The 25,978-nt window shown below is 47.5% G+C and overlaps 1 protein-coding gene across 2 annotated transcripts in view; it reads right to left on the bottom strand.

The window, feature by feature from the left end:
* The window catches only part of LOC147692459 (mitogen-activated protein kinase kinase kinase kinase 5-like), a 742,536-nt gene that overhangs the window by 376,280 nt on the left and 340,278 nt on the right, over window positions 1-25,978 (bottom strand). For both annotated transcript variants that reach the window (XM_086938659.1, XM_086938658.1), the window contains exons 4-7: window positions 25,628-25,692; window positions 21,752-21,807; window positions 21,410-21,457; window positions 11,638-11,680 (exon numbers count right to left, since the gene is read on the bottom strand). In XM_086938659.1, coding sequence (XP_086794785.1) covers window positions 11,638-11,680; window positions 21,410-21,457; window positions 21,752-21,807; window positions 25,628-25,692 — 212 coding nt within the window. The remainder of the gene's footprint in view (window positions 1-11,637; window positions 11,681-21,409; window positions 21,458-21,751; window positions 21,808-25,627; window positions 25,693-25,978) is intronic.

Raw genomic sequence — 25,978 nt, 5'->3', positions numbered from 1 at the left:
AGCCAGGGTAAGGAGCACCGGACTGATTACATGCGGACACGTGTTCACACGTGTGTGCACCCATTTAGGGCTGTGTGGGAGGAGATCCCTGTTGTGTGCTGCCCAGGAGCTGGGTACAGAGAGAATGGTGTGGAATAAACTATGCAGAGTTGGGTGGTGACTTTGAATAAACCTTATAATGTGGGGAGACACATCTAAGGGATAGTCAGTGTGCTTTACTGTTTCACTGTAGGAACACTCAAAGAATCTCCTATGGAGACAGAGACCACAGGGGGTAGTTTCAGTTCCCTAATGCCTACAAACTCCATACTTGCACCAAAGTACACTGTACGTTGTGTGAAAAAGAACCATTCTGCTATCTTCAAAGCCATATCTGTACAGCTTATGGGTCATCCAGAAATATCATATTCCTCAGATTTAGCTCATTATCAGAGCCTGGCCAGGTGTGACCTGGCCAGGCTTAATTATTTACCTTCCTCCTCTAGCTATAGCATCAGAGACCTAGCCTTTCACTGCAAGCATTCCCAAGGGCAAAGGTCTTCTCTCCAAGAGGGAGAGATGGGGTGAAGCTGCAGGGCATCAATCAGCAGATGTCACCCTGTGCCAATCACCAGGCCTGCTCCAGACCATGAAGTCAGCCAGTGGGCGAAGGGGGCTTTTCAGAGACCATGTGGCATGATACCTCTGGAAGATGCCATCTTGAAGTATCCCAGAGGCCTGTGCAGGAAGGAGGGATCAGGGGCAGAGAGGTGATGTGTCGCAGCAGGATAGGGATGAAGTGCCTTCCTGCCACCCCCCTCCAATTTCTCTTAAAAGATCTTGTACAGGAAAAGGAGCTCTTGAAGGGGCGTGGTCTTGCTGAGGAAGACTGGTGCTGGAGACTGGCACCATGGGCAGGTGGAAGGAGGAACCAGTGGACTCTGGACTGCACCTTTGAGGGAGTCCAGGGCCAGTGATGCGTCAACTGGGCCTCTGCGCAGGGAGAAGAGAGTGACCAGAAGGAGAGCCAGGTGAAAGTCTGGTGCAGGGAGCCAGTGAAAACAGCTCCTTGCTGAGTGTGCCCTCCAGGAGGCCCGGAGGGGAGCGAAAAGTGCTCCAGGTGGTTAGGGCTGGCCACTAGGAGTGAAAAGAGGCCAAAGTGGTCGTACTCAGAACCACAGGGGATGAGATATGTCCCCCAGAATGTAGGCTACATTTCACTTTTCAAGTGAAACGATGAAGCGCCTGGGACTCCATCACCTGCCATTTTTGATATGCCCCCGGGGTGGGTCATGTCCCCGGGAAATCCCCCAGAAGATGGTGATATCGGGGAGTGCTGTCGCACCCCGTGAAGGTGCCTATGGGGCCCAGGTTCCCAAGCCTGGGCCCCTGCAAAGTAAAGTTGGGGAGCCCCATAGCGCCACCTGGGAATTGGCCCCAGGAGCCCAGGAGCCCACCCTGGGCACTGACCAGAAATGAAGGCGCCCTCAGGGGACCAGGATCCCTTCTCTGGGCTCAGCAGAAGAAGAAGTCAGGGAGAGCTGTTGTGGGTGGGAGCCCAGGACCTAATCCCTGGGCCCCAGGTGTTAGTGGAAGGGAGTGGAGAGTGACGTTACACTCCCCCCCCGCAGCAAGTGGAAGGAGTGGGGTGTGCCATCGCAGTTCCCCGATGCCCCACCTGGCTGACTGAAGAGTCCATGTCTGCCTGCAGGAGAGGGCAGACCAGAATGAAAGGCCGGCTCTCACAGCAGCATGTGAGGGTGCTGGCCAGGTAGGGAGCTGGCGAGAGCAGCCGAGGTGGGCTCCCCGAGCTACTCTCTGACTTAGATGGATGCCGGGTGCCTGGGTGGGTCCGGGCCCCGAGAAGACGTGATGCTGCGTGAGGCCACCAACGAAGGCTACGCAGCTCTCCCAAGAGCAGAGGGAGAGCCGCTGCTCACCTAGGCACTCTCTGGAGGAAGAGAGCCCCATAACGCCTTGCAGGGTCTGGCCAGCCTAAGTCTCTGGTGACTTAAGGAAAATAACCCCTCAATCGTTCATTTATGTTTTTAAGCCTTCCTTATGCTGAAACGTTTGTTCTTTCGCGAGGAGCTGATGGTTAGGATTACACTGGGATGTGTGAGGGGCTGGAGACATCCCCTAGGGGTGGAAAGGTGTAATTGCACAGGTGGTGCATTTATGTAATGGTTTTTCTTTTGGGCACTGGAGGTTCCATGCAAGGTGTAAGGTGATAAGTAGATTGGAAATATGTTTCCAGGCATCCTAGCCAGGGTGCCTGGTTGTAATTGCATAGCCATGTGATTATAAATGTGATGCCTTTTAGGGGCTGTGATTGACTTGCATTGTTCATGTTACCAGATATGATAAGTACTTGTCATTCCCAGTGATGCTTAGACATGTATTCTTGCTACTATATTAGTTGAACAACCAGACTGTCAGCCACTGTGATTTAAGTGTGTAGCAGGTGTTCCCATTATGAATGTTTGTTGAAATATTGGGATGGGCCACCACTGGGGTGGTGCCAGTGGGAAGGGCCCTCACTCCAGGGTATGGTCAACCCGTTGCATTTGGGGACAAGATGATGTTCATACATGTGAGTGGTGTTACTAGGGGTGGGAATGTTTACGTAATATTGAGAAGTATTTCCATCTGCTTATGAACATTTGTAAATTGATGCATAGTATTGAGTAGTGTGTGTGTGATAAATGTACTCCTCCTTTTTATATAGAAAAGTACAGGCTGGAGATTCAATTATTGAGTGTTATTTCTGCATACTGGTAAATGGTGAATACTAGCCCACACCACCTCCCTAGAGTAAGCCTTAGACTGCTCTGCAAAGCTATCCTCTGAGAGTCAAGCGCTACAATAGGGTGTTTGGTTCCCTGTGAAGAACAAATGTAGACCCATTATTTGTGCAGGCCTCATTTTCCAACAATAACTTTCGTGCTTCATAATTTGATTTTACATCGGATAACTTCAGAAATCACGCAATTCCATTTGTCAAAGCCAACACCAACTGGACCTAAAGAATTCAGTCAAATAAAAGTGTGCCAGTTTGGTCAATGACATGTCAGCCCTTGTCTAAAGAAATCATGGACAAGGCAAAACAGAATGTTGTAAAATAAGACCAATGTGCGAGAGTTGTGAATTAATTGGTCCTCCAGTGGTTGAGGGAGAAGCACCCAGAAAAACCATGGGTGTGGTTACCTGTGGTTTGAATGGTAGCAACTAAAATAAGAATGAATCACTATTCTTTAAGCCTACATATGCAACTTTTTGGAGTCCACTTGGTTTGGAGGGGCAGCTGTGCATGCATCAAGTAATCCTGTACTGTACAGCATACAGGCCACACTGATGAATAGTTGCTTACTAAAAAATTGGAAGATCACTGTTTTCAACTACGCCGATGATCTTCAGATCATCTTTCCTCTGGATTCCCCTAACGCCGTAACAGAATTCCAAGCAGTGATGCTCCACATACAGCACATACAGCAGTGGATAAATCACAATCAGCTTAAACTTAACCCTGGGAAAACGGAACTCATTTTGCCAGGAAACAGTGTGGCATACTGGGGCCCACACTTCTGGCCATCTGTACTAGGCCCCCCCCCCCCACACCTTCAGGCTCGGTGAAGAGCCTAGGGGTGGTCATTGACTCCAACCTCTCCTTTAAAGGACAAGTGGGGGCAGTGATCTCCTCTAGCATGTTTCAGCTGCGTAAAATTAGAAAGATCTCTCACCTGTTATCGCACGCGGCCCTTGTTTAAGTGGTGATCTCCTTGGTGCTATCTCACCTTGACTCTTCCAACTCCCTTTACCTAGGTTTACCCCAGTCCTTGCTTCACCGCCTCCAAATCGTCCAAAACCAGGTGGCAAGATTAATATACAAAACCCCTAGATGGCAATCGGCCAGGCCACTGCTGCGTAAACTGCATTGGTTGCCCATTGGAAAAAGAGCTGCTTTCAAGACAGGCTGCCTCATTTTTAAAACACTCCATTGCAATAGCCCTGAATTCATGAAGGGACTCATTGTAAAGCGCTGCCCGGCCCGCAATCTCCGTTCAGCCTACCTCCACTTACTTGTCACCCCCACCATCAAATTGAAGAAAATAGGCGATCGCAGTTACGCATACTTGGCACCCAGGCTTTGGAATTCCCTCTCATTGGCGATTAAGACCAGTAACAACCTACTGAGCTTTAGAAAGGGCCTAAAGACCTGTTTATTCTCTCAGTCCTGTTAACCTGCTTTGCCGCCCCTTCTTCATACATACCTAGCGCCAGGAAACTTATGGTGTCAGTGCACTTTACAAATTCATACTAACATAACATAACATAACTGAGCAACATTTGGTATTTAATATCGTAATCCACATAAAACTTCTCTTGAGAGTATTCTTGAAGTGGTATGGCCATACTCTTAAACAATGATTGTTGGACTTGGTCATTTTCCCAGGGTAATCTTCAAAAGTTTTGGCTTAACCCTCCTCTTTTCTCAACCCATTTTTGTTGGCTTGCAGGATTCTGCACACTTTGGATCACTGGCAGAATATCGAAGGCAACAATCTTGTGTAACTCAAATATTGCATCAAAAATATTGTTAAAAAAATATTGTGCCCCTATCCTTAGAATGGAAAGTACAAAAACATCGAAAAAATATATCATTTCACACTAATATTGGTAAAAAACATACAAAAATATCATTTCTTATTACATATAGTTTAAAGTAGTACATCTTAAATATTTTAATATATACCATTGATATAGTATTAATTAAATAAATCTCACTGATATTTAATAATATGTAAAAATATATAATATATACGTATGAAAACATACATATATATATATATGTTTATATAAATAGGCTATTTGGTCCATAATGGAGGTCATCGTGCTGTTGTACTGAGAAGTGAGTTCTGTTACTGAGAGATCACCCGTGTGGGAGGGGAAGAGGGAGTTTACCCTCTCCTCCAGGTCTACAAGTGGAATTTGACTTAGATTTCTCACCAAGCGCGAAGGGTCCGAGTGCAGGGTTGGTCTTGAGACTTCTGGTTTAGGTGGAACAGAATGATATGGTGCTCTGACCAGTCCACAGGCAAGGTGAGGTCGATGGAAACAGTATCTGCACAAGCGATAATGGCGTCTAGGGTGGATCCTTTGATGTGGGGATTCTCTGTGCAGTGTTGTGTAAGATCGAGGTAGCTAAGGAGATCATTTAAGGATTTGATTAGCGCAGTGTTTTCATCTTTCCAGTTTAAGTTGAGGTCGCCTAGAATTATGTTGTTAGAGTCCTGGAGTGAAGAGTGAGTTAATAGGTTGTAGAGATGTCCTCCAAAAGTGGCGGTGTTTCTCAGCGGGTGGTAGAGGAGATGACAAAGTAGTGATTTGTTGTCACTCATCTTAATGGTTGTAGAGAGACATTCGAAGGCGTTATATTTGAGGGCGTCAGTTTCTTTAATGGAAACGCTGTTCTTATGTATGATTGCTAAGCCTCCTTCCTTCTTTCTGTCATTGTGTATGATGGTGAAGCCTGGGGGGACAAGCATGTCCATGATTGGGGGAGAGGACTCGTTAAGCCAAGTTTCAGTAATGAACGTGATGTCAATGTTGTGTGTTAGGCTGGTCTCTGCCAATTCAATTGCATGTTTGGTGACCGATCTGCAGTTAATGAGCATGCAGTTGGTGTTGGGTCTCTCATTAACGGGATTCTTCATTATAGGAGCCCTAGGGATAATCGTGAGGAGGGCTGGCGGCCTTAAGGGTCTGGAGGGGGGGCAGTCTCTGCCCATACCCGTGATCACCTGAATCCTGGAGCTAGGGACAACATTAGTGGTTGTGTTGAATGTGGAGGAAAGATCCATTGCTTCCTTAGTGGACATGGTGGCTTTTGTTCTTTTGGGTCTCTGAGCCTGTGTAGGGAGGGGGGGGGGTTGTATTCCAGCTGAGCTGTTGGGTCTTGGGTCTTGAGTGGTTAGATTTGGTGGATGGGGGTGTCTGATGTGAATGATGAAGGGGATTTCTGAGTGCGGTGAGGTTACGTAATATTTCGAAAATGCCAAGAATTACAGTTTCTAGCTGGCTTTCGAGCAGGGCAAGTCGTTGGTTTGTCTTTACGTAGGGAAGGGAAGAGGAGTCTCGGGAGGGTGCTGCAGCTCATTTGTACCTGGGTCTCTGAGACTGGGCCGTGTTAGGGGACGTTGTAGAGCTAGGCTGTTTGATCTTGGGCGTGTTTGCGTAAGAGGTGTCAATGAATGAGGATGTCAGGTATGGGTGTGGACTGGGCTCTCCGGGTTTTTTGTTGTTGGAGTTGCCCCAATTATCTCTATGGAGAGTCCTGGATACTGAGGGTGTGCGGTCTCAGCGTGGTTCCCTCTGCCATTTCTTGTGTGGCAGTGAAGGGAGATAGCTAGGCGTCGAGGGAGGGGCTGTGTGATCGCAGGTTATCTGTTGAGAGTGGAGGATTGAGGAAGGCAGGGCAGAGTATTGGTCGTGGGGTTGTAGAGCCTCAACTGAGTCGGGGTTCTGAATAGATTTGGTGGGTGGGAGAGAATTTGGCACTGTTGGGGAAGTGTGGACAGAGTGTAGGGTGATGTTTGGAGAGGAGAGGCTGGCTTGCGTGTCAGGGGTCTTGTGGGGATGGAGGGATGTGGAGGGGGGCGGAGGGTGTTGTCCGGTATGAGGTTGCAGAGCCTCGTCTGAGATTGAGCTCTGGTTCAATAGGGAGGGTGGGAGAGTGTTGAGACCTTTCAAGAAAGGGTGGACGGGGTGACGGTTGGTTTCTGGAGGGGGCAGGGTGATTCGCATGGCAGATGTCTTGTGAGTGTCTTGTGCAATCCCAGGGAGAGGAGGGCTATCAGGGAATGCGAGACTGGGTGGGTGGGTGTTGAGAGAATGTGGTGGGGCATTGCGGAGCGTGGGGAAGAGGGAGTTGAACGCTTCTAGGTTGTCGTTATTGGCTTGGATCAAGACTGTGCCGTTAGTGTAGATGGTTGCAGAGGTGTTACCGCGGTGTTTGGGGCGGTTAGGTAGTGTGAACGTAAGTTTGTGGCTATGGGTGGTGTTGGTTATTTTGGATATGTGAAGGTGTGTTCTAAGGATGCTGTTCCAGTTAGAGGGTCTTAAGGTGTGGAAAATGAGGTCCATTTTTATCTGGCCTTTGGAAGAGCAATGGTATATGTCCGCGATTAGGATTTCAGGGTGTAGTCTAATTAGTCTATGTTTAAGGTTTCTTTTTGATTTGGGGGTGAGGTGGGGGGGGAAATGATGGAGAAGGAGTTCAGGCCATGTGGTTTCAGTCCTTTTGGTAAGGGGGGGCAGGATTCTGTGGGGGGTGCCATAATGACTCCAATCTGTAGGTCAGAGCGGATGTTCATGCAAGGGGTTAAGGGTATGACTAAGCACAGAGGTCAGCCCACCTTGTCAGCTTTATAACTCTTCTTAAGACAAAACCCAAGTTAAGCGTCCAGCCTCTCAAACAACTACTCTGCAGTGACTTTTTTCCCTTCCTTCCTCTCTTCTTCCCCTTCCTTTTACTTTCCCCTTTCTTTTTCTTCTATCCTCTTCTTCCTTCCTTACCTTTCTTATTCATTTATCCTCTTCTGTCTTCTTTTTTTTCCTTCTCTTCCTTTCCTTCTCTCCTCTTTTTCCTTTCTTTACTTTTTTCCCTCTTTTGGTTTAAGGAAAGCAGCCTCTCCACCTATTTTGCGGGCAAAAATTACAGTCTATTCAAACTTCTGCGCTCTTAGTGTGAGGATCGGTCGTTAGGTGCGAGTGGCCGCCATCTTGAGGACAGGCCGGTGTGCTGGTGCAGCGGGGTATTCTGTGCCTCCGGTTCCTAAAGGCAGCGTTACTGGGCAGATAATTCAGTGGCCTGTTAAAGGGAGAGGAAGAGTTCAGAGGCGGAGGTTACGGCAGCTTAGGGGGATATGAGCGAAAGGTGATTAGGTAATTTAGTACCGCCATCTTATGGTCAGGGTCGATGAAGTGACTTCTGTCTCTCTTGTTGCTGCGATCACGCAATTGAATAGGGATTAATTACTGCCTCTTACCGGTCCCGACGAGCGGACCCTTCCGCGTTAGGTTCCTCAAGTCCTCGCCATGGATCCATTCACCGGGGATTTTTGCGACCCGTATCGGTCCTGGAGTCTTCCGATTTCGTCAGTTGTCAATTGGGGGCTCCAGCCTTCTGGAGTCCGGTTACCTGGGTCCTGCTTATGCTTGTTGCCGTTCAGTCTTCTTTGGGTCCAAGTATGGCTGTGCTGGGTCTTCTGCTGCGGAGTCCACCTTGACTACCCGTTTTTCTTCGAGGCATGGGCAGCTTGTTTGCATAGGAGTTATACAGTGAAAATTCGAACTGTGCATTGTTCTTAGAAATAGCAGACTGGTGCTGTATTGAAAATTATTTGTGGATATCATGTTTCTGAGAACAACTATGTTCTTCTGTTATACATCGATCACGACATTGGCCGCAGAGGCTGGGGACGGAGAACGAGCTCCTGGAATCGGGGACCACCACTAAACGAGTTCCTCCCCAATACGATCCCCTCCGCTAGCTGCCTAACTTCAAGATTTTACAGTGGAAGGCAACTGCACCTTTTCAATACATGTGCTACTAAGGTTATTCACCATGTACACTTATTTATCCAATACCTTTTTTGTAAGAGGACTGATGCTTAGGTAATTGAAACAATTTCTTGTAAAACCACACACTAACCATATTGGGCAATCTAAAGCTCTGGTGTCCTATTTCTACGCTAACAACATATCCCGAAGAGGTCTTTTTCAGGGTAGAAGGGTATAGGCTAATATAATTTTTAACAAAAAGTTTCAGATTCTCATTGTGCCTCTTTTTTTATATAGTGTGGTCACATGTCTCCCTTCCCACGTGCTCTGTTTTGCTTGACTGGCCAACCTCAGTCCGCAGATTACAAACAGCTCCCCTGTCCTCGCAGTAATAGATCCGCTCCTCCCACACTGGTCTTCCTACTCAAACTGCCAGCCAGGGCCGCGATTACCCTGCAAAGAGGCTGTGTGGGTGGAAGGCAGTTCAGCCTAGCCAGACAGCTGGCAAGGGCTTTGGCGGAGATGGAGAGAGCTAGGGCTGGGTCCCATCATGTAAGGCCACCTGTGCTAAAGTGGAGCCCTGTTGGTTGGCTTTTCTTCCCGAGACTCCAGGAATTACCCGGTACCACATGCAAAAGACTAGGAAAGCAGGCTTGAGTTTTGGCGTCAGCTCAACATCCTTTTGATTCTAGGCAAATATTGCCTGAAAAAAAGGAATGAGTCCTTGTGTAGTGTAACTACAAGGACAGGGCCCTCAAACTCCTTGCTTCTTTTCCTCAGAGCAAGAGCAGTTTGTCTCCTTCCTTTTCGCTTCCCTGTGGGTTCCCACAGGGTTTTGCTTTAAGCCGAGCCCTTTTCAATTTATATTTTACCCCTCTAGCTCACTTAATAAAATCTAAAGGTTTCGAAGTGGTGTCTTATGCCGATGGCACCCAGCAATCCAGATGATAGCACCTCTCTTTTTCAAGACTGCATGCTTCATGTTGGAAACTGTCTGGCGAGTAACTGCCTTAAACTAAAGTCGGGTAAAAAGTAGGTTTTGTTGTTTGGCAGAACTACACCATTTCGGTCTCCCAACTGGTGGCCAGAGGACATGGGGGAGCTTCCTACCCCTGTTAACAAAGTTAAAAACCTTGGTGATTACTTCAATGACAAACCCTCCTTTGAAGGAAACGTAAACACCATCACATCCTCTTGTTTTTTCATGCTCAAAACTGATTTCTGCGCTCATTTTGTCAAAAATTGTAGTGCTCTTTTCTCTAATATTCAGAAAAGATATTTAAATAAATGATATAACATAATTTAATACTTGTATTCATTAAAATTAATTATAAATATAAAACATTAATTTATATTAAAAAATAATTTCCCACTCTTATACCCTACTAAGCCAACAACCTGCAACTAAATAAAAATGTACTAATTACATTTAAAACAATTGCATTAAAAAAACAAACCATACTATAAAAATACTAGTAAAACGTAATAATAGTATAGTAACTACAACACATTTTAAATGAATGAAGAACAATATTTCATACAACTATTTTAAAGCAAACAATAATATATATAGAATGACTTAAAAAGAATGACATTACATTCCTAAAAAACTATGTTTTAACTTCTATATTCTGTTACACAATATTTTGGAGTTGACAATATTTTTGACACAATATTCTTGTAACAGTATTTTTTCCTCAATGTTTTGGTAGAGTTGGCAAGACACCATGTTATTTGAATCTTTGCTCACTTTAAAAATACACATAGGGCCTGATTACGAGTTTGGTGGTCAATCAGACCGCCGAACCCGTGGTGGTGGTCTAGCCACCGACCCACTGTGACACAATCGAATGGCCACAGGACCGCTGCAACCAATGGGATCCATGATCCTGCCGTGGTGGTACAGCGGTCAGGCTGAGTAATATACTGGCAGTGCTGCTGCGGCATTGCCAAGCATATTACAAGTTGCCTTTTTGCCAGCCTTTCCATGACAGTGAGCCTGCCATGGAAAGGGGTGCAGCGAGGCAACTCCAGGGTCCCTTACATGGCTCCCTGCTGCCTCTGGGACTGGGAGTGCATGCAGGGGGTACATGGTGTGGCTCCTTGGTAGTGCACCTCCAAGTTCTTGCACGGGAAGAAATCCATGACATGGTGCATTTATTCCCATGCAGAAACGTGCTCTGGCGGTCCCTTGGCGGTGCCTTTCTAAGGCTCTCCTTTGAGCTAAGACCAGGTATTCCTGTTCCTAATTTTTTGCGCTGCCCCAGCCTTGTAAATATGGGGGAGCGTCAAAAAGTAATGGGTGTTATGGTTGAATGCCCACTGCAACACCAATTGTATGCCCCATTCATGCTAAGTGAAGCGTGAAAAGGGGCCTTATTTAAAAAGCGGCGATAAGCCACGTTAAGTGGCTTAAGGCTGCTTTGTATATGTACAAGGTGGCGTTAATCCACATTAAGTGGCTTAACGCCGCTTTGTAAATTAAGAGAAGGGGACATTGCCACCAGAACGTCCCTAAAAGTGATGTTCTGGTGGCGATATCCCCTTGTAAATATGCCCTGTAGTCAGTTATTGCATTTTGCAATCTATAGTTATTGAAAAGACAACTGAATCAGGGAGGACGGGGTGATGCGAGCACAGTTTCAGATTTACCTAGAGGTTTTAGCCCCTCTGGGACTGAATCGGTAAATCTAAACAATTATTTTGTTGCTGTGCTCTTAAAAATGCCATTGATACTTTGATTTTCACTCTATTTTTGAAGCATGAGCTTCATCTTTATGTATTTCGACCTTTGACACTTTGTTTTGTGAAATTTTGTAAACTCTATAAAAAAATCCAAATGGTTAGGTTGTTTACAACTTTTTAAAACATTTTCAAGGTTAACAAAAAATGGAAGACCCTATTGAAGTCAATAAAATAGCACATTTATAAACTATTATGAAAGACCCTCTTCTGATTAGGGCATATATCATTCTGGAGGCATTTGGGGATGATCCTTTGCAAATATGCACATAACTTCATTTCAGAAGTTCTCACATCAACTCACAGCAGTTTCAGCTCAAATGAAAGAAGCCAAAGGAAAGAGTACAAACTCACCTAACTTCACTTCTCCGTTGTCGTTGAGAAGTATGTTTGCCCCCTGGAAGAAGTACACAAACAGAGTGAAATGTAAGTATTCCTGTGATTCTTTCTTTCGAAGTGCTGGCAACCCCCTGGGTATCTGTAACAAGTGATGATGCTCCCGGGCAGGAAGAACCCCTGTTGTGCACTTGAGCGGATGGCTTTTAGGTATTTTTCCTTGACTTCTCAAATTCCCTCTCCCTCTCCACCTTGACCACATTCACACATATACACATACAAGAGCACACACATACACAAACGAAATACAAGGAACCACAGACACTTAGCAGGAAGTCTTGGGTAGTAGGATATGGAAGCAAGAACACCAGAATAAGAAGACAAGGCCATAAACACTGACACACAGAAGCTGCGATATGGAAACATGGACCATGATAGAGGGCTATGAGGACAAGAAAAAAGCTAGACACGGACACTGGAAGGCAAGGGCACTGGGACACAAACACAAGAATTTAGAGACATGGATACAATGCCACTGATAATTACATCATGGCGGTTGGGGTGATTACAAGACACTTCTTCTTTCCCCAGGATGCAATGGCCTATCTAGATACAGATCCTGACCGCATAAAATACTGAGTACCATTTTTAGGTCAGCAAATGCATGACATCCACCAAAATATATTGGAAACCCCATTCACCAAGCTCAGAATTCCTCGGCTCCATTTAGAAGAAGTTACCACAGAACCACTAGGTCACCATTATTTATTTTCCCTCCGCTGGGGTAAAATACAAGGCTAAGTGGTCCTTGGCAGGGAAAAGAAGCAATGACCCTGAAAAAGAAGGATAAAACTCTCTGCATGTCACAGACTTTGATTTTATGTTTGTGTTTTCCCCCTGAAATAAATGTATGCTTTGAGAAAGCAAAAAGGATGCTAATCAGGGGCAAAAATGCAAAACTGCATGGCAGCCAGTGACATTCTACTTGACCCTCAGGGCTTCTGCCCTCAGCTAGCTTCCGGCTTCTGGTGGCCACCCCAACAGACCATGTATGTAACCTCGGCATCATATTGGACTCATGGATCACTATGAATTGACAGATCAACACCGTCCTCCACATTCAACACCCTCCACATACCACGTAAAATATTCAAATTGATATCCTCCGACTCCAGGAAAATGGTCACCCACGCCCTCATCACCAGCAGACTCGACTATGGCAATGACCTCTATGCCGGAATCAACAAAAGACTCTTCTGCAAAACTCCAGACCGTCCAGCACGCCGCTACCAGACTAGTCCTCTGCATCTCATGGCACAACCACATCACCCAACACCTCTGCGACCTCCACTGGCTCTCAGTCGAAGAAAGAATAACTTTCAAGCTGTTCACGCATGCCTACAAGGCCCACCACAACATCAGCCACAATACCTCAACAATGCCTCTCCTTCCATACCCCTAAGAGAAACCTCCACTCAGCCGACCTTGCCCTAGCCACCATCCAACACTCTACAGGAACAGAATAGGTGGAAGGTCCTTCTCCTACCTCGCAGTCAAGACCTGGAAGGATCTCCCCCGTCACCTCTGGCAAAGCCAGAAACTGCACCAATTCAGGAAAGGCCTCAAGAACTGGCTCTTCGAATGACTCCCAACAAAGCTGCATACATCCACCCCTCAGCGCTTTGAGACCCTAACAGGTGAGTAGTGCACTTTACAAACTCCTGATTGATTGATTGATTGGTTGACAGCAAATGAAATGAAGGTAACAAAGAGAACCTGGCTAAGAAGGCAGTGATTACTAGGGTCCTGGCAGATGGGTTACTCCATCACAAAAAAGAGTAAGCAAAATGCCACTGTGAGGCTAACACGCTGTTAGAAAGGGTGCTGCTACACAAGGTTTGAAATATATAAGCACAGCACCGCTAATCTTGTTGGATACGACCTATGAAGACACCATTATTGTTTACAACTCTTCTCCTTAATTTTTACTGAGGAAGTTATTGGAAACTATTGATACGCTCAACATTTACTTGTGAAAACTATCTTATCTAGAGATTGAAAAGAACACACTTAAGAACATATTGGCCCTGAAGAAGTCCGTAAGGACGAAACGCTTTGGCTACCTCGTGTTTTTATGGCTAACTCGTGTTTTTATTAAGAAGAATCTTGATTAAAGAAGTTATACCACAACCTGCTCCTTCTGTTTTTGAGAATTTGTCTCTTTATATATTACTCTTACCAATAAATGGAGTGCCAGACCACTGTTTTCTAAATTATTAATTTGTGGATTGTTTCATAGGAGACGGAAGGGTATTGCGTCTCAGGTCCTGGGCACCTGAACCCATCACTATACCCAATTTAAGGGGATAGGTGCAGTCGCTTTTGCCCCATACCCTGTGTGTATTTGTTCATTACTCCATCAAAAACAGGACGGATATCCTGTTTGCTGTTTTTCGAGTTCCTTTATATGCAATGGAACGCAGTACGACGGATGGGATATCCGTTATGTTTGTGATGGAGTTACCCATCCCCCAAACTCATAATCATGCCCTAAGTATCAAGAGAGCGTGGACCAGGGCTTCTGACAGGCCTGTAAGAAGGGACGTGCAGGCTGAGCAGTCCCCATTACTTTCTGATGTGCTTTCTGAGGGCTTTGTGTGGTGTCATTTATTTATAGGTTTTAGCACACTGTTATTAACAATGAGGTAGCTAACATGGCCCTGTGTTAGAAGGTGCAGATTCTGGATATGTTCTGCTTCTAGCTCCCCTACAGAGCATCTTGTTTAAACTACGAAGGACTCCGGTTCAGTTTGTTTATCTCAGCCCCTCAACAGATTCCTACATGCCTGGACTCTGCTTTTTAGGAGCGCTTAGGTCTAATTACTCCCTATGTCTTAATACACTTGAGTGATAGAAAGATGGAAACCCTACACCCTGGTGTCCAAAAACAATACACATATTGCAGATAATACTGTGCTGATGAACATGAGAGAGGCGTTGACACCAAGAGTCTGTGTACATGGTAGCTCTTGAACTTAATAAATGGGTCTATTAAGCTATTATATTGATGATACAATTGTAAGCTCGTGGTAACCTCAGACTGGATAGTGCAGGAGATATCTTCTGCAATGGCAGAGCTCCAAATATCCGTGGCAGTGGCAAAGCTGTGGGTATCCCTGGCAGGGAAAGACATCATACAATAGCTCTCATACTTGCCCCTAAAGGTAGTGATAACCTTAGTTCAAATGATATCTCCCGTCACCAACTAAACAAATAACGATATTTAAACAGAGCCAGCTCTAGTTGCACAAAGTGTCCTGAGGAAGTACCTGTACTTGTTCTGAAAAATGATCAAGATGCATGGTGCACTTTTCTGTTTCCATTATTCATACAGTGTTATAAAAACAGGCCAGCTATCCATTAAAAATGATTAAGTGTTTCTTAAAGATGTTTTAGTAATTATGTATAGTTCACTCGATAAGAGTGGAAATTGCTGCATGTGTATGATGTTTAAAATTGTTGATCTCAGTTCAGATCAAAAACGATTTTTTTTATAAACTGAAACTGACAGACATCATAGTGATCACAGCACCTGCAGAGGCGTGGAAAATACAAAAAGACCTTAAACTGGAGAACAACTTCCTGCTCTAGAAATATACACGGCATGTGCTGATGGGAGTGCCAGGTGTTATGGGAGTGGCATTTTCTTCAGATGAACACTAAACCAGTATTATCGTGAGGCGATAATTCACGTTATGATGGTATTCATGTTTTCAGGACACAAGTCAAAGGGGCCCTTTAGGATGGCGGGCGGACTTGCGTCTCCCCACATCCTAGCGGTGCTGGGAACGGCCGCCAGTGGTGCGGCGGTCCCGAACCGGCGATAGGATGCCACCGTGGCATCCTCCATTCCCAGCATGTGAGCACCGCCAGCCACAATGCTGGGAATGCACTGTGTGCATTGTCATGCACAAGGTGACAGGTGCCGCGAGGTGCCTGCCACCATGTCAATGACAATGTAGGTACACCCTATGTGCACCCCCCATCCAGCAATACCCTGGGGGCCCGCAATGGGACCCCGTAAGAGAATTCCGCATGTTGCCGCCACGGTAAGGCATGTTTCCGCTCCCATGCTACTATGGATGGTGGTGTCTAGCAGACACCACCACCATATTAAACCCTTTTCCGCCCGTTTGACTTGTCCACCAGGCGGGAAAGCGGCTGACGGTCTTCCAGTCCACAGCGGTACCCCCCGCCATACTAATATGGCTGGGGTATATGGGGGGCGGGGATGGATGTCGGGCAGATCGCCACCGGCATGCGGACCGTGGCGATCCGCCCCACATTCTAATGGAACCCAAAAGACTGTATTGCATGGGCCATCAAAGTCTGTTATGGCTTCTAGAGAGTAGTTGTTGGCTCAGCAATAATATGGGAATATTGCAAAAAGCATGTCCTGCAATCAATGTGACAGAAATCAGAGACACAGAATGCCCGGTTACTTACCGGTAATACACATTACTCCGAGTCCTGGTCTCCCCGTCCCATTCCTGACAAATGAGCAGCTAGTCTGCTCCCCAGAAACCTAAAACCTAGCAGAGCTTTTCAGCACTTCCCCCAATATGGCGCCACCAATCCGGTGACGATAAAGGGGGAAGTGCGTCATAGAACATCCTGAGAATACCAAAGAAAACCAGAACAAAACAGACAATCACCCAAAGAAAACCCAAACCAGGGAGAGAGGGAAGGGCTCAGGAATGGGATGGGGAGACCAGGACTCGGAGTAATGTGTATTACCGGTCAGTAACCGGGCATTACCTCCTCGTCCTGTCTCCCCATCCCATTCCTGACAAGTGAGCCCATACCCAAGCACACGGTGATTGTGAGAAAAAAACAGACCAGAAAGTATGAGAAAAAACAGGCCCATTTTAATCAATAGAAAACAGTACAGACTATAAATCATGTACAGAAGACAGGACACAAGCCCCAAAGGCAGCAAAGGCTGCCATCCCCAACTGAAGACGGTAATGTGCAACAAAAGTATGGGGAGAAGCCCACGTGGCAGCATTGCAAACGTCTTTCAACGAGGCACCCATGAACATGGCCCAGGAGGACGACACGCTCCTAGCCGACCTACCCTGAATAGAAGAAGGCAGAGGACAGAGGGCAGAATCGTAAGCAGAAACCACAGCGCCCCATACCCAACGAGACAAGGAGGCCAAAGAAGGACGAAGCCCCAGCCCCGAGAGGCCATAGGTGACAAAAAGGGAATCAACTTTACGGAAACCAGCCGTACGCTCCAAGTAGATGCGGAGAGCCCACAGCACAACCAACGAATGGAGGAGCTCCTCCTCGGGAGAGGCAGGAGCCGGAAAAAACACAGGGAGAACAATATCCTCCTGATAGTGAAAAGAAGACACCACCTCAGGAAGAAAGAACTGACACGGACGGAGAATGACCGTATCAACGCAAAAGAGCAAGAAGGGGGGGGAAGCCATCAGGGCCCCAATCACACCAACCCTCCGCCCGGAAGCAATGGCCACCAGGAAAATAACCGTAGCAGAAAGTAATTTCAGGGCCAAGGAGTCCAAAGGCTCGAAGGGAGGACCCGTCAAAGCCCGGAGAACCAAGGGAAGATCCCAAGGAGGAACAGGAGAACAAGAGACAGGACGCTGAAGCAAGAAACTCCGCAGAAGGCGAGCCACCAACGGGGAGACAGAGGAAACAGAAGAACCCCGGAAAGCAAGAATGGCAGCCCACTGGGCCCGTAGGGAAGAAACCGCAAGCCCCAAGATGAAACCATTCCGCAAGAAGTCCAAAACCTTCACAGCCTCACAGGAGGCAGAAGAGATACCCCTCACAAGACACCAGGAGGAAAAATCCTTCCAGTGACGGACACACGACATCAAGGTGGAAGGACGCCAAGAAAGCTGGAGACAACGGGCAACCTCAACCTAGCAACCCAGACCCAGTAAACTCAACCACTCAAGCGCCAAAATCCCAGCCGGAGGCGACGCAGGGAGGCAACCCCCAGAAGAGGAGCCCGCAGCGGGGAGGGAGACAGGGGAAACCTCCCATGAGGGGAAACAGAAAAGGCCAGCAGAAGGGGGAGCCAAGACTGCCCAGACCATTCCGGAACCACCAGGAGAACCTCCGCTCGATCCCAACCAACTTTCCGGAGGACCAACGGAATAAAGGCAAACGGAGGGAAGGCAAACAGCAGACCCCTCGACCACGGAATCGAGAAAGCATCGGAAGCCCATGCCAACGGAGAGGCAACTATGCAGCAAAACCGAGGAAGAAGGGCGGACTCCTCATAGGCAAACAGAGCCAGCCAAGGAAGGCGGAACCGGAGGACAATCAGGCCGAACATATCCGGGGACAGACAAAGGGACACCGAGGAGGGGAACACCAAGCTCAAAAAAACACAGGCCCATACTCCTCCCCCGTAAGACAGACCGCCGTCAGAGACAAGAGAGTCGACTCGGCTCGGCCCAAAGGCCGAACTCCCGGGAAAGGAGAAACAGAGCACGACACATGCCCCCTTGGTGAATCACAAAAGAACGAACCACCTGATCGACTGTCTGCACAGAGACCGTCCGACCCCGAAGGAGAGGAACGAACCAAAGAGGAGCCAACCAAACCGCCCCAACTTCTTCCAGTCCGAGGACCGGAGGACTCCAAACAGGATCACCGACCCTGAGCCTCGGAGGCACCCAGAACGACACCCCACCCCAAAGCACAGGAATCCGTGGACAACACAACCACAGACTGAGGAGGAAGGAGATCGAACCCCCGGGAAAGAGAGAGAGGGGACAACCACCACCGGAGATCCGCCCGAATACCCGGAGAGACAGGGATGAGAGACTCGCAGATCAAGGAGGCAGGATCCCAGTGTGACAGGACGCAAAGTAACAGGGGGAACAGACGCAGCCCGGCCCGAGAAAGAAGACGCAAAGCGGACGCCATCTCCCCCTGACTCCGCAACCAGAGGCAGGCAGACACCCGGGAGATGGACAGAAGTCAGAAAAGGTGACGACACAAAGCCAACCGGCGCACCTGGGAGAAGAACACCAAGCCCAGGTCCATGTGGAAGAGAGCCCCCAGGAAACACAGGGACTGGGAGGGCACCAGGGAGGACACTTGGGGGTCGAGAAGGAACCCAAAGGAACCCAGCAGAAGACACACCCGCTCCACATCCGACAGATCTGGAGAAAAAGAAGGAGACAAAAACAACCAGTCAACCAGATAGGGAAACACCTGCAGCCCACAGGAATGAAGAACATCCACCAGAGGGGCCAAGAGCCGGGCGAAAACCCTGAGCGCCGAGGAAAGGCCGAACAGGAGCACTCGGAAAGGTAGCGAAGGACCCCCACAGCAAACGGAGAAAACCGCTGGACGGTCAGGACACGCATCCAGCAGAACCAGGGACGCCAGGCAGCCACAGAGAAGCACCAGAGGCAGGATGGACAGCAAAGCCACCAACACGAACGCAAGCCCGGGAAAGAAAGAACGAACCCCTCGAGACACAAACAGGGCGTAGAATAGGAAGTACCCATCACTGAGGCCAGGAAGAGGAACGAACAATAACCCTCGCCCCCACACCAGAAATGAACCACCACGACAGCCAACTATAACAACAGAAGGCACACACCCCCAAGCAAGGCCACCCCCGTAGAGGATGACGGGGCAGGGGCGTTCACAAAGAAGACGGGGGAGGGGGGGACCCCGAACCGAAAATCCATGGACACAGGCCGCAAGGACCAGGCAACCGGAACCGGCAACCACCGGGGCATGCAAAAAACAAAGGCGCAGCCGGGGTCCGACCATCCAAAAAAAACACCAGCAAAAAAAGAGCCGGGGCCCGGAACCCGCACCAGGGACCGGACCATGTAGATGGAAAAGGACACAGTCCGACCTCAAAGAGGCAGTGTAGGAATGTCCAACCACCCCCTTCACTCGCCGACAGCGGCAGAGGGAGGGCAAACCGGAGAAAACAGCTACAGCATGGGCAGGCAGTGAACCAGGCCCGCGAGGGAGGACACCACCAAAGGCACAAGACCTACCCCAGAGCAACAGCACCTCGGACCAAGAGGGGAATAAAACCCACAGCAACCGGCACACCCAGGCAGACCCCCAACCAGTCAAAACACAACTACAGAAGCATCAGGAGCGAAAACACCTGATAACATGCGTCGCAAGAAAGAGACACGTGGAGCACAAAAGACAGATGTAGCATCGCCACCAAACACAAAGGCAGCACCACATCGACCTCAGAGGGATGAAAGGCTGAGCGGACCCGCCGGGACCTGAACCCAAGACCATGAGGCCGAGAACACAGGCCGCAGCAGCGGATGCAACAGGCCACTGAGCCACCAGACCCAGCATCCACAAAGCAAGTGGCCCGAACCACTAGGCCACCGCGATGAAACTAAACGAAAACAGGCCACATCAGGGAGGCACGGCCGCAGTCCAGCGACCATGACGAACTCAGGTCGTAGCAGTGAATGAAGCACCAAGCGCACAGCGCGCCGCAAGTGCCCCACAAACACCCCTTACGGGCCCCACCACAGCAGCAGAAGGGGAAGGCCAAACCAGAGGGCCACCAGGCATCATGGCCGGAGAGCACACGCCCCACCAATGAGGAGGAGCAGGGCAGCCAAAGAAGGAGCCAACGAGGCACCCGACCACGCAAGCCAGGCGGTAAGGGGGCGGACGCACAAAAAAAGCGACCGGCCTCCCAACAAACACCAAGGGGAGGCAGCAAACCCAAGGACGCTCCGCGCCGCAGGGAAAGAACAGAAGGCCCCCGCTCGCTGAAGCAGGGCGAGAAGGGACCCCCGCGAGAGAAGCGGCCGCCAAAGCAGGCCGAGGACCAGAGGGCGAGGGGCAGGGAAAAGAAACAGGCACAAACGGCCGCTAAAAAAGGCCGAGAGAAGGCACAAAAAACAAACGCACAATTCCCAGCACCAACCCCAAGTTCAAGGGGAGGCAGCAAACCCAAGGACGCTCCGCGCCGCAGGGAAAGAACAGATGGCCCCCGCCCGCTAAAGCAGGGCGAGACGGGACCCCCGTGAGGGGAGCAGCCGCCAAAGCAGGCCGAGTACTAGAGGGCGAGGGGCAGGGAAAAGAAATAGGCACAAACGGCCGCTAAAGCAGGCCGCGAGAAGGCACAAAAGAAAAACGCACATTTCCCAGCACCAACCCCAAACACAAGGAAAAAAGCAGCCGCTACAGCAGGCTGCCAAAATAAACAAACTAAAAAATCAGAAGGGACACTTACCCGAACCGAAGCTCCGCTAGGCATGAAGCCAACTGACGAAGTCAGAAAAAAAAGAACAGGATGTTCTATGACGCACTTCCCCCTTTATCCTCACCGGATTGGTGGCGCCATATTGGGGGAAGTGCTGAAAAGCTCTGCTAGGTTTTAGGCTTCTGGGGAGCAGACTAGCTGCTCACTTGTCAGGAATGGGACAGGGAGACAGGACGAGGAGGTAATGTTGCCTAGTGAAGGATAGCATAATTGCCAGACTGTATTAGCTTTAGCCGACTGTCTGACAAAAAAAGATGTCCTCACAAGCCTAACAATCTTAAGAACCTCATTGGATAAAATAAAAACGTTTCCTGGACTTTTCCAAATAAATTCCTCTGATGTTACCTTAATCAGCCTACAGCTGAGTGATCTTGGTTCAATGCTGTATCTCTTTCCACGTCATTTCAGTACACTGGCAACATATTAGCTAGAAATTATACTGCAAGAGCATTTCCCCAGTTACCATTATTTCATTACCTTTATGTCTCTGTGAATCTTTCCTTGATTGTGGAGGTAGGCCAAGCCCTGAATTCACAACGGCATGGAGGTGAAAGACAAAGGAAAAATCATGTGAAAACAGGCATCTTGATTTCCAAAAGACATATTTTTAATAACAGTTTCTGCAGCCAGATCAAATATTATAAATCTTTAGAGAAGAAAACTTCTCAGTCAAACAATTTCAGTGGGCCAGTTAGTCTGATGAAAATCATGCCAGACGGCCAATGACAATCCTTGAGGCACAGGGAGCTAGGGAAATGGTGAGCACTCAGACAACCAAATAGCTTTTTATGGTTGTGAAATGGTGCCCTTCAGCCTCACCTGCAGCATTTCTCGGCAGACATAGGCAATCTGATGCTCAGACAGCGGTCCTGTCACTGTCAAAAGAAAAAGATGGCACATTAGTCGTCATTAGTATGGTCTTACTCCAGCCAGATCGTCGAAAATGTCAACCATTTCTGCTGTGCAATATCTCCTGGCCTTTACACTAACTGCAATCTGACCTTTACCCTGTAAAATGAATCCAATGTTGAACTATGTTTACACCCGCCAAGCTACAGCATAGTAAAACAGACAGTCTGAAACTGCCTTAAGAAGATGGTGCTATAAATGTGTATCTGATTAAACAAAATATATTTTCAGAAAATTAAATTTCAAGTCTCTCATGTTCGTGTCACAAAGTGGGGGTGGGATAATTATTTTTCAGTATGCGAATATTCGTGAATCAGAAAGAGTTATATTTCATGCTAATTCGTTTTCCATTCGGGTACATGTATGGTGTTGCCTTTGTGCGGCAGTAGACCTGTGCTTGTCTATAGGTCATCTGGTCTCATCTTGTCGGACCTAAGGTGGATGTGTAAGATGGTCACATTGGTTGCACAACTCCTAGCCAGGCAGCTACAATACCTGCCTGGCAGCTGAAGATGAGCGACTGGTCATCGGCAAGCTTATGTGTTAGCTAATGGGCTTTGATTGGTTGACAAGCTGCCTTGTGAGTGTTTTTGAGGTACTGCACAAATGGGATTTATTTAAACCTCATAAGATTTGGCACAATTTAGGGCCTTATGTATGAATCCCTGCGTCACATTTACGCCGCAGTTGCATCACTTTTTGTGATGCTGCGGCAGCGTACATAATGTGTCACGTTACGCCATATTTACAAAGTGATGCATCTAGGCAGATGCGTCACTTCGCAAACCCATAAGCTACATTATACATGCGTCAGGTATCATTTATGCAGGGTGGGAGATCCCCCTCATCAAAGCTTCGTAGAAGCGGCACATTGAAATCTATAGTGCCATGCACCCCTTTGCCACCCTCCCCACAAGGGCAGCCCTGCCTGGTTGCCGTGGCAGCCCGCCGCGGTCTGGCCTACAATTGTGCCCCATCCCGTACCTGTATTTGCTCCATATCCCCCCACCACTCCACACCTATCCCTTCTGTTTTCCCCAACACCCCTTGCCTTGTAACATAAGAGGGCAGGAGGCTTTGCTGATATATGACAATGTCCTGCAGACATTCTGGAGCTGGAAATTGTGCGAGGTATGAAAAGTCTTGATTTTGCTTGACTAAAGTGGAGTAAAAAACAAGCCATCCCTCTCAAGATTCTATTTGTGATGGCTTACAATAAGGCGATTTTTGTAAATTGTAGTTATTTTTTAAAAACTGTTATTTGACAATGAATGCTGTTGTACCACACTTTATTAGTAAGAGACAATTGATGTATTTCATTAAAACAAGTGTCCAACATAGGTCCCAGAGGACCAGATGCGTTTAAAATATTTAGGCTAGCTGCAAAACAAGTGAATGAGATCCATTTAGGTTTGTATATGGGCATTTATCCTATGTGAATATTCTGGAAATCTGAGATACATTAAAAACCTACTACACATCTATGTTTTAACACATTCTATTAATACGAAGAAAAACAATATATTTAACCAGTTCCACTGAGCCTGCCGATAAAAAATACATTAATTTAAAAAGTGACTTCCTGGGCCAGCAGGTCTCAATAGTTTAAAAAGAACACTTAGAGATGCCACCCAGGCCTGGCAACATTTTTGTAGGCCTATTTAAGTCATTATTTAAATCTCTCTATTTTCCACCATTGAACACTAGTCTCTCCAGTCGAAAGAAGATCTCAGCAAGAAGTATGTGCGCAGTGAGCACCTGGTGCCGCATTACAGTGAAGGCACATTTTCTTTGTTTGCTCTGGGTTCACCTTTTAAAAGGTGAGCCAGACGCAAACAATGACAATGTGCTGTATTACCATGAATGTGCTGCTCCCAAGGCAGCCGTGAACTCTCACTGCTCTGGGGGAGCGCATTCATGTGAAAAATGGAGTGGCTGCTTTGAAGACTCCTCCGTGTTTTCACAGTGTAGGCGGCAACCCGCCTGCACTTTTAAAGATGATTAGAGATCTCTTTGCAGTTGGGTGCAGTCAGTAACTGCACCCGACTGCAAGCAGTGGCGGCTCCTCAGCTATGATGGAAGGAGCGTTGTCCACTGCTTTAAAGCAGTGGCAAGTATAAACATAAAATGATAATAATTTAAAGTTATTATTATTTTATGTTTCTTGTCCTGCTGCTTTGTGGGAGGGCAGGTGGGCAGGGCTGCTTTGCTCTGGGAGCAGAGGAGGAGTGGCTTGCCCATTCCTAAGTGCGCAATGACTGTTTGCCCAGCCCTCTCGGTCCACCCAAACCAGTCATGCACACTTTCCCTGTTCTCCATGCAAGCTGCATTACAGCTTGCATGGCGAACATGCCCACCCCTTCAGCTCCTGGTTGTACACTGTGGTAAGGCCCTCAGACCAATCATAATGCTGCATTACAGCGCTGTGATTGGCTTAGGGGAGGGAGCCTAGGTGCCTGCTTCTTGGTCCTGGGGGGTGGTAGCGTATTTGACACACCGCCCGGGTCTCGTCGAGACCCGGTTCAGAGGGAGCGTGCAGGTTGACAATCGGGTGCCTGGTGTCGCAGGCGGTGTGCCAAATACGCTACCACCCCCCTCCCGAGGTCTACGTGGTGATATTCTCTCACCTCGCAAGTGCATTTTAATTTTTGTGGTCTCTAGAATCCAGAGACACTAAAGGGAACAAACCAAACATTTTTTTGTGTGGTCCCTCTCATTTGCACTTTTTTCAGACGACTTTTAACTTTCACGTCCCTTGGTAGGGTGGGCCTTAGCGTGTCCATACCGTCGGGGTATAATTCACTATAGGTCCTGAGGAATGCAAGGTAAAAAAAAAACAGCATTGGCAGAAACATGTTGACCATCACTTAATATTACTGGAAACAGACCATTCAACCTAGTTGAGCTAGGTTTCCAACACATTTTTAATATGACTTATTGATCATCCAATAAAACATTTTTTGATACAATTAAGGCATTTTTAAACTCACCACTTACACTTTCTTCAATCACTTAGATTGTCACCTAGCTCCCACATCTTCATATTACCCGCTCCGCAGTAAATCTGGCTTTGAAGCACACTGGGGTGGCACTCGGTCAATCCCAGTGGGGCCCAATGATGAAGCATGTCACCGACCAGGTCGGTGAGTGAGGGCTTTCTAGACACACCAAATAGGTGTTGTTTTCCTTTGTGCTTGAATACCCCCCTGTTCTCAAACTAGTAACACTCTTTTATTGTTGTTCACATTGTTAATATGCCCCACAGATTGTCAAAACAACGTTACTTGCAGTTGAAATATTCAAGTTTCAGATTAAAGTTCGTCAAAACAATGCCACTTGTAATCCCAATATAATTGCTGCGTGGGTAGTTAGTCTCACACCCACCAGTTATTCACACTAAGAATGTCAAAGGAATTCCGATTTTCTACTGACATCCAACAATTAGTGTCCATTAGCATTCAGGTCAAGTTATTAATTTATCTAATTTGATACTAGCAGAAGCAGTGCCAGAAAACCCGAGCTTGGTACAAAAAGACCCAACCACCACAACCCCCTAGTTGGCACAAACAGAGTCTTCTACTAACACAACATTCTAGCTTGGCCCAAAACGATTTATTCCTCACAACACAGCAGCTTGGTAAAAGAGGACCCCACCAACACAACATACGACCTTGGTAAAAAGTGAGTCCCCCACTAAAACATCCCTGCTTGGTACAAGGAGACCTATCTACCACAAGATCTCAGCTTCATACACACTAACCCGTCACCATAATATCCCAGTCTTACCATGATAAAGATCCTGAAGAGAGCCCCCTCCACAGTACTCCATGCAGATCCATAACTTGTTATACCTGTGATACAGACAGTATAAGAGTAATGCATAAAATGCTAGAGAGGAACTGATAAAAAGATGAAAAGAAAGGGATTATCAGCAAGAGAAAGACCTCTATGAAAAAGTTTAGAGAGCAAAAAGGAAAAAGTTCTCCGAGTTACACAGAGACTAGAAGGAGGCTCAAAGTACAGGTTTCATGAGTCAAAGAGAGACAGTCCTGGGATGGAAAACGTAAAGGGTAACAACAAGAAAATATGAGAGATACTGTCAGGACAGGTGTTACTAAAAAGAGAGAGGGTGAAAAG

The sequence above is a fragment of the Lissotriton vulgaris genome, chromosome 9, assembly GCF_964263255.1.
Source record: "Lissotriton vulgaris chromosome 9, aLisVul1.2, whole genome shotgun sequence".
Classification (NCBI taxonomy): Eukaryota; Metazoa; Chordata; class Amphibia; order Caudata; family Salamandridae; genus Lissotriton; species Lissotriton vulgaris.
Note: the sequence above shows the minus strand (reverse complement) of the source record. Positions and strands in the feature narration are given on the sequence as shown.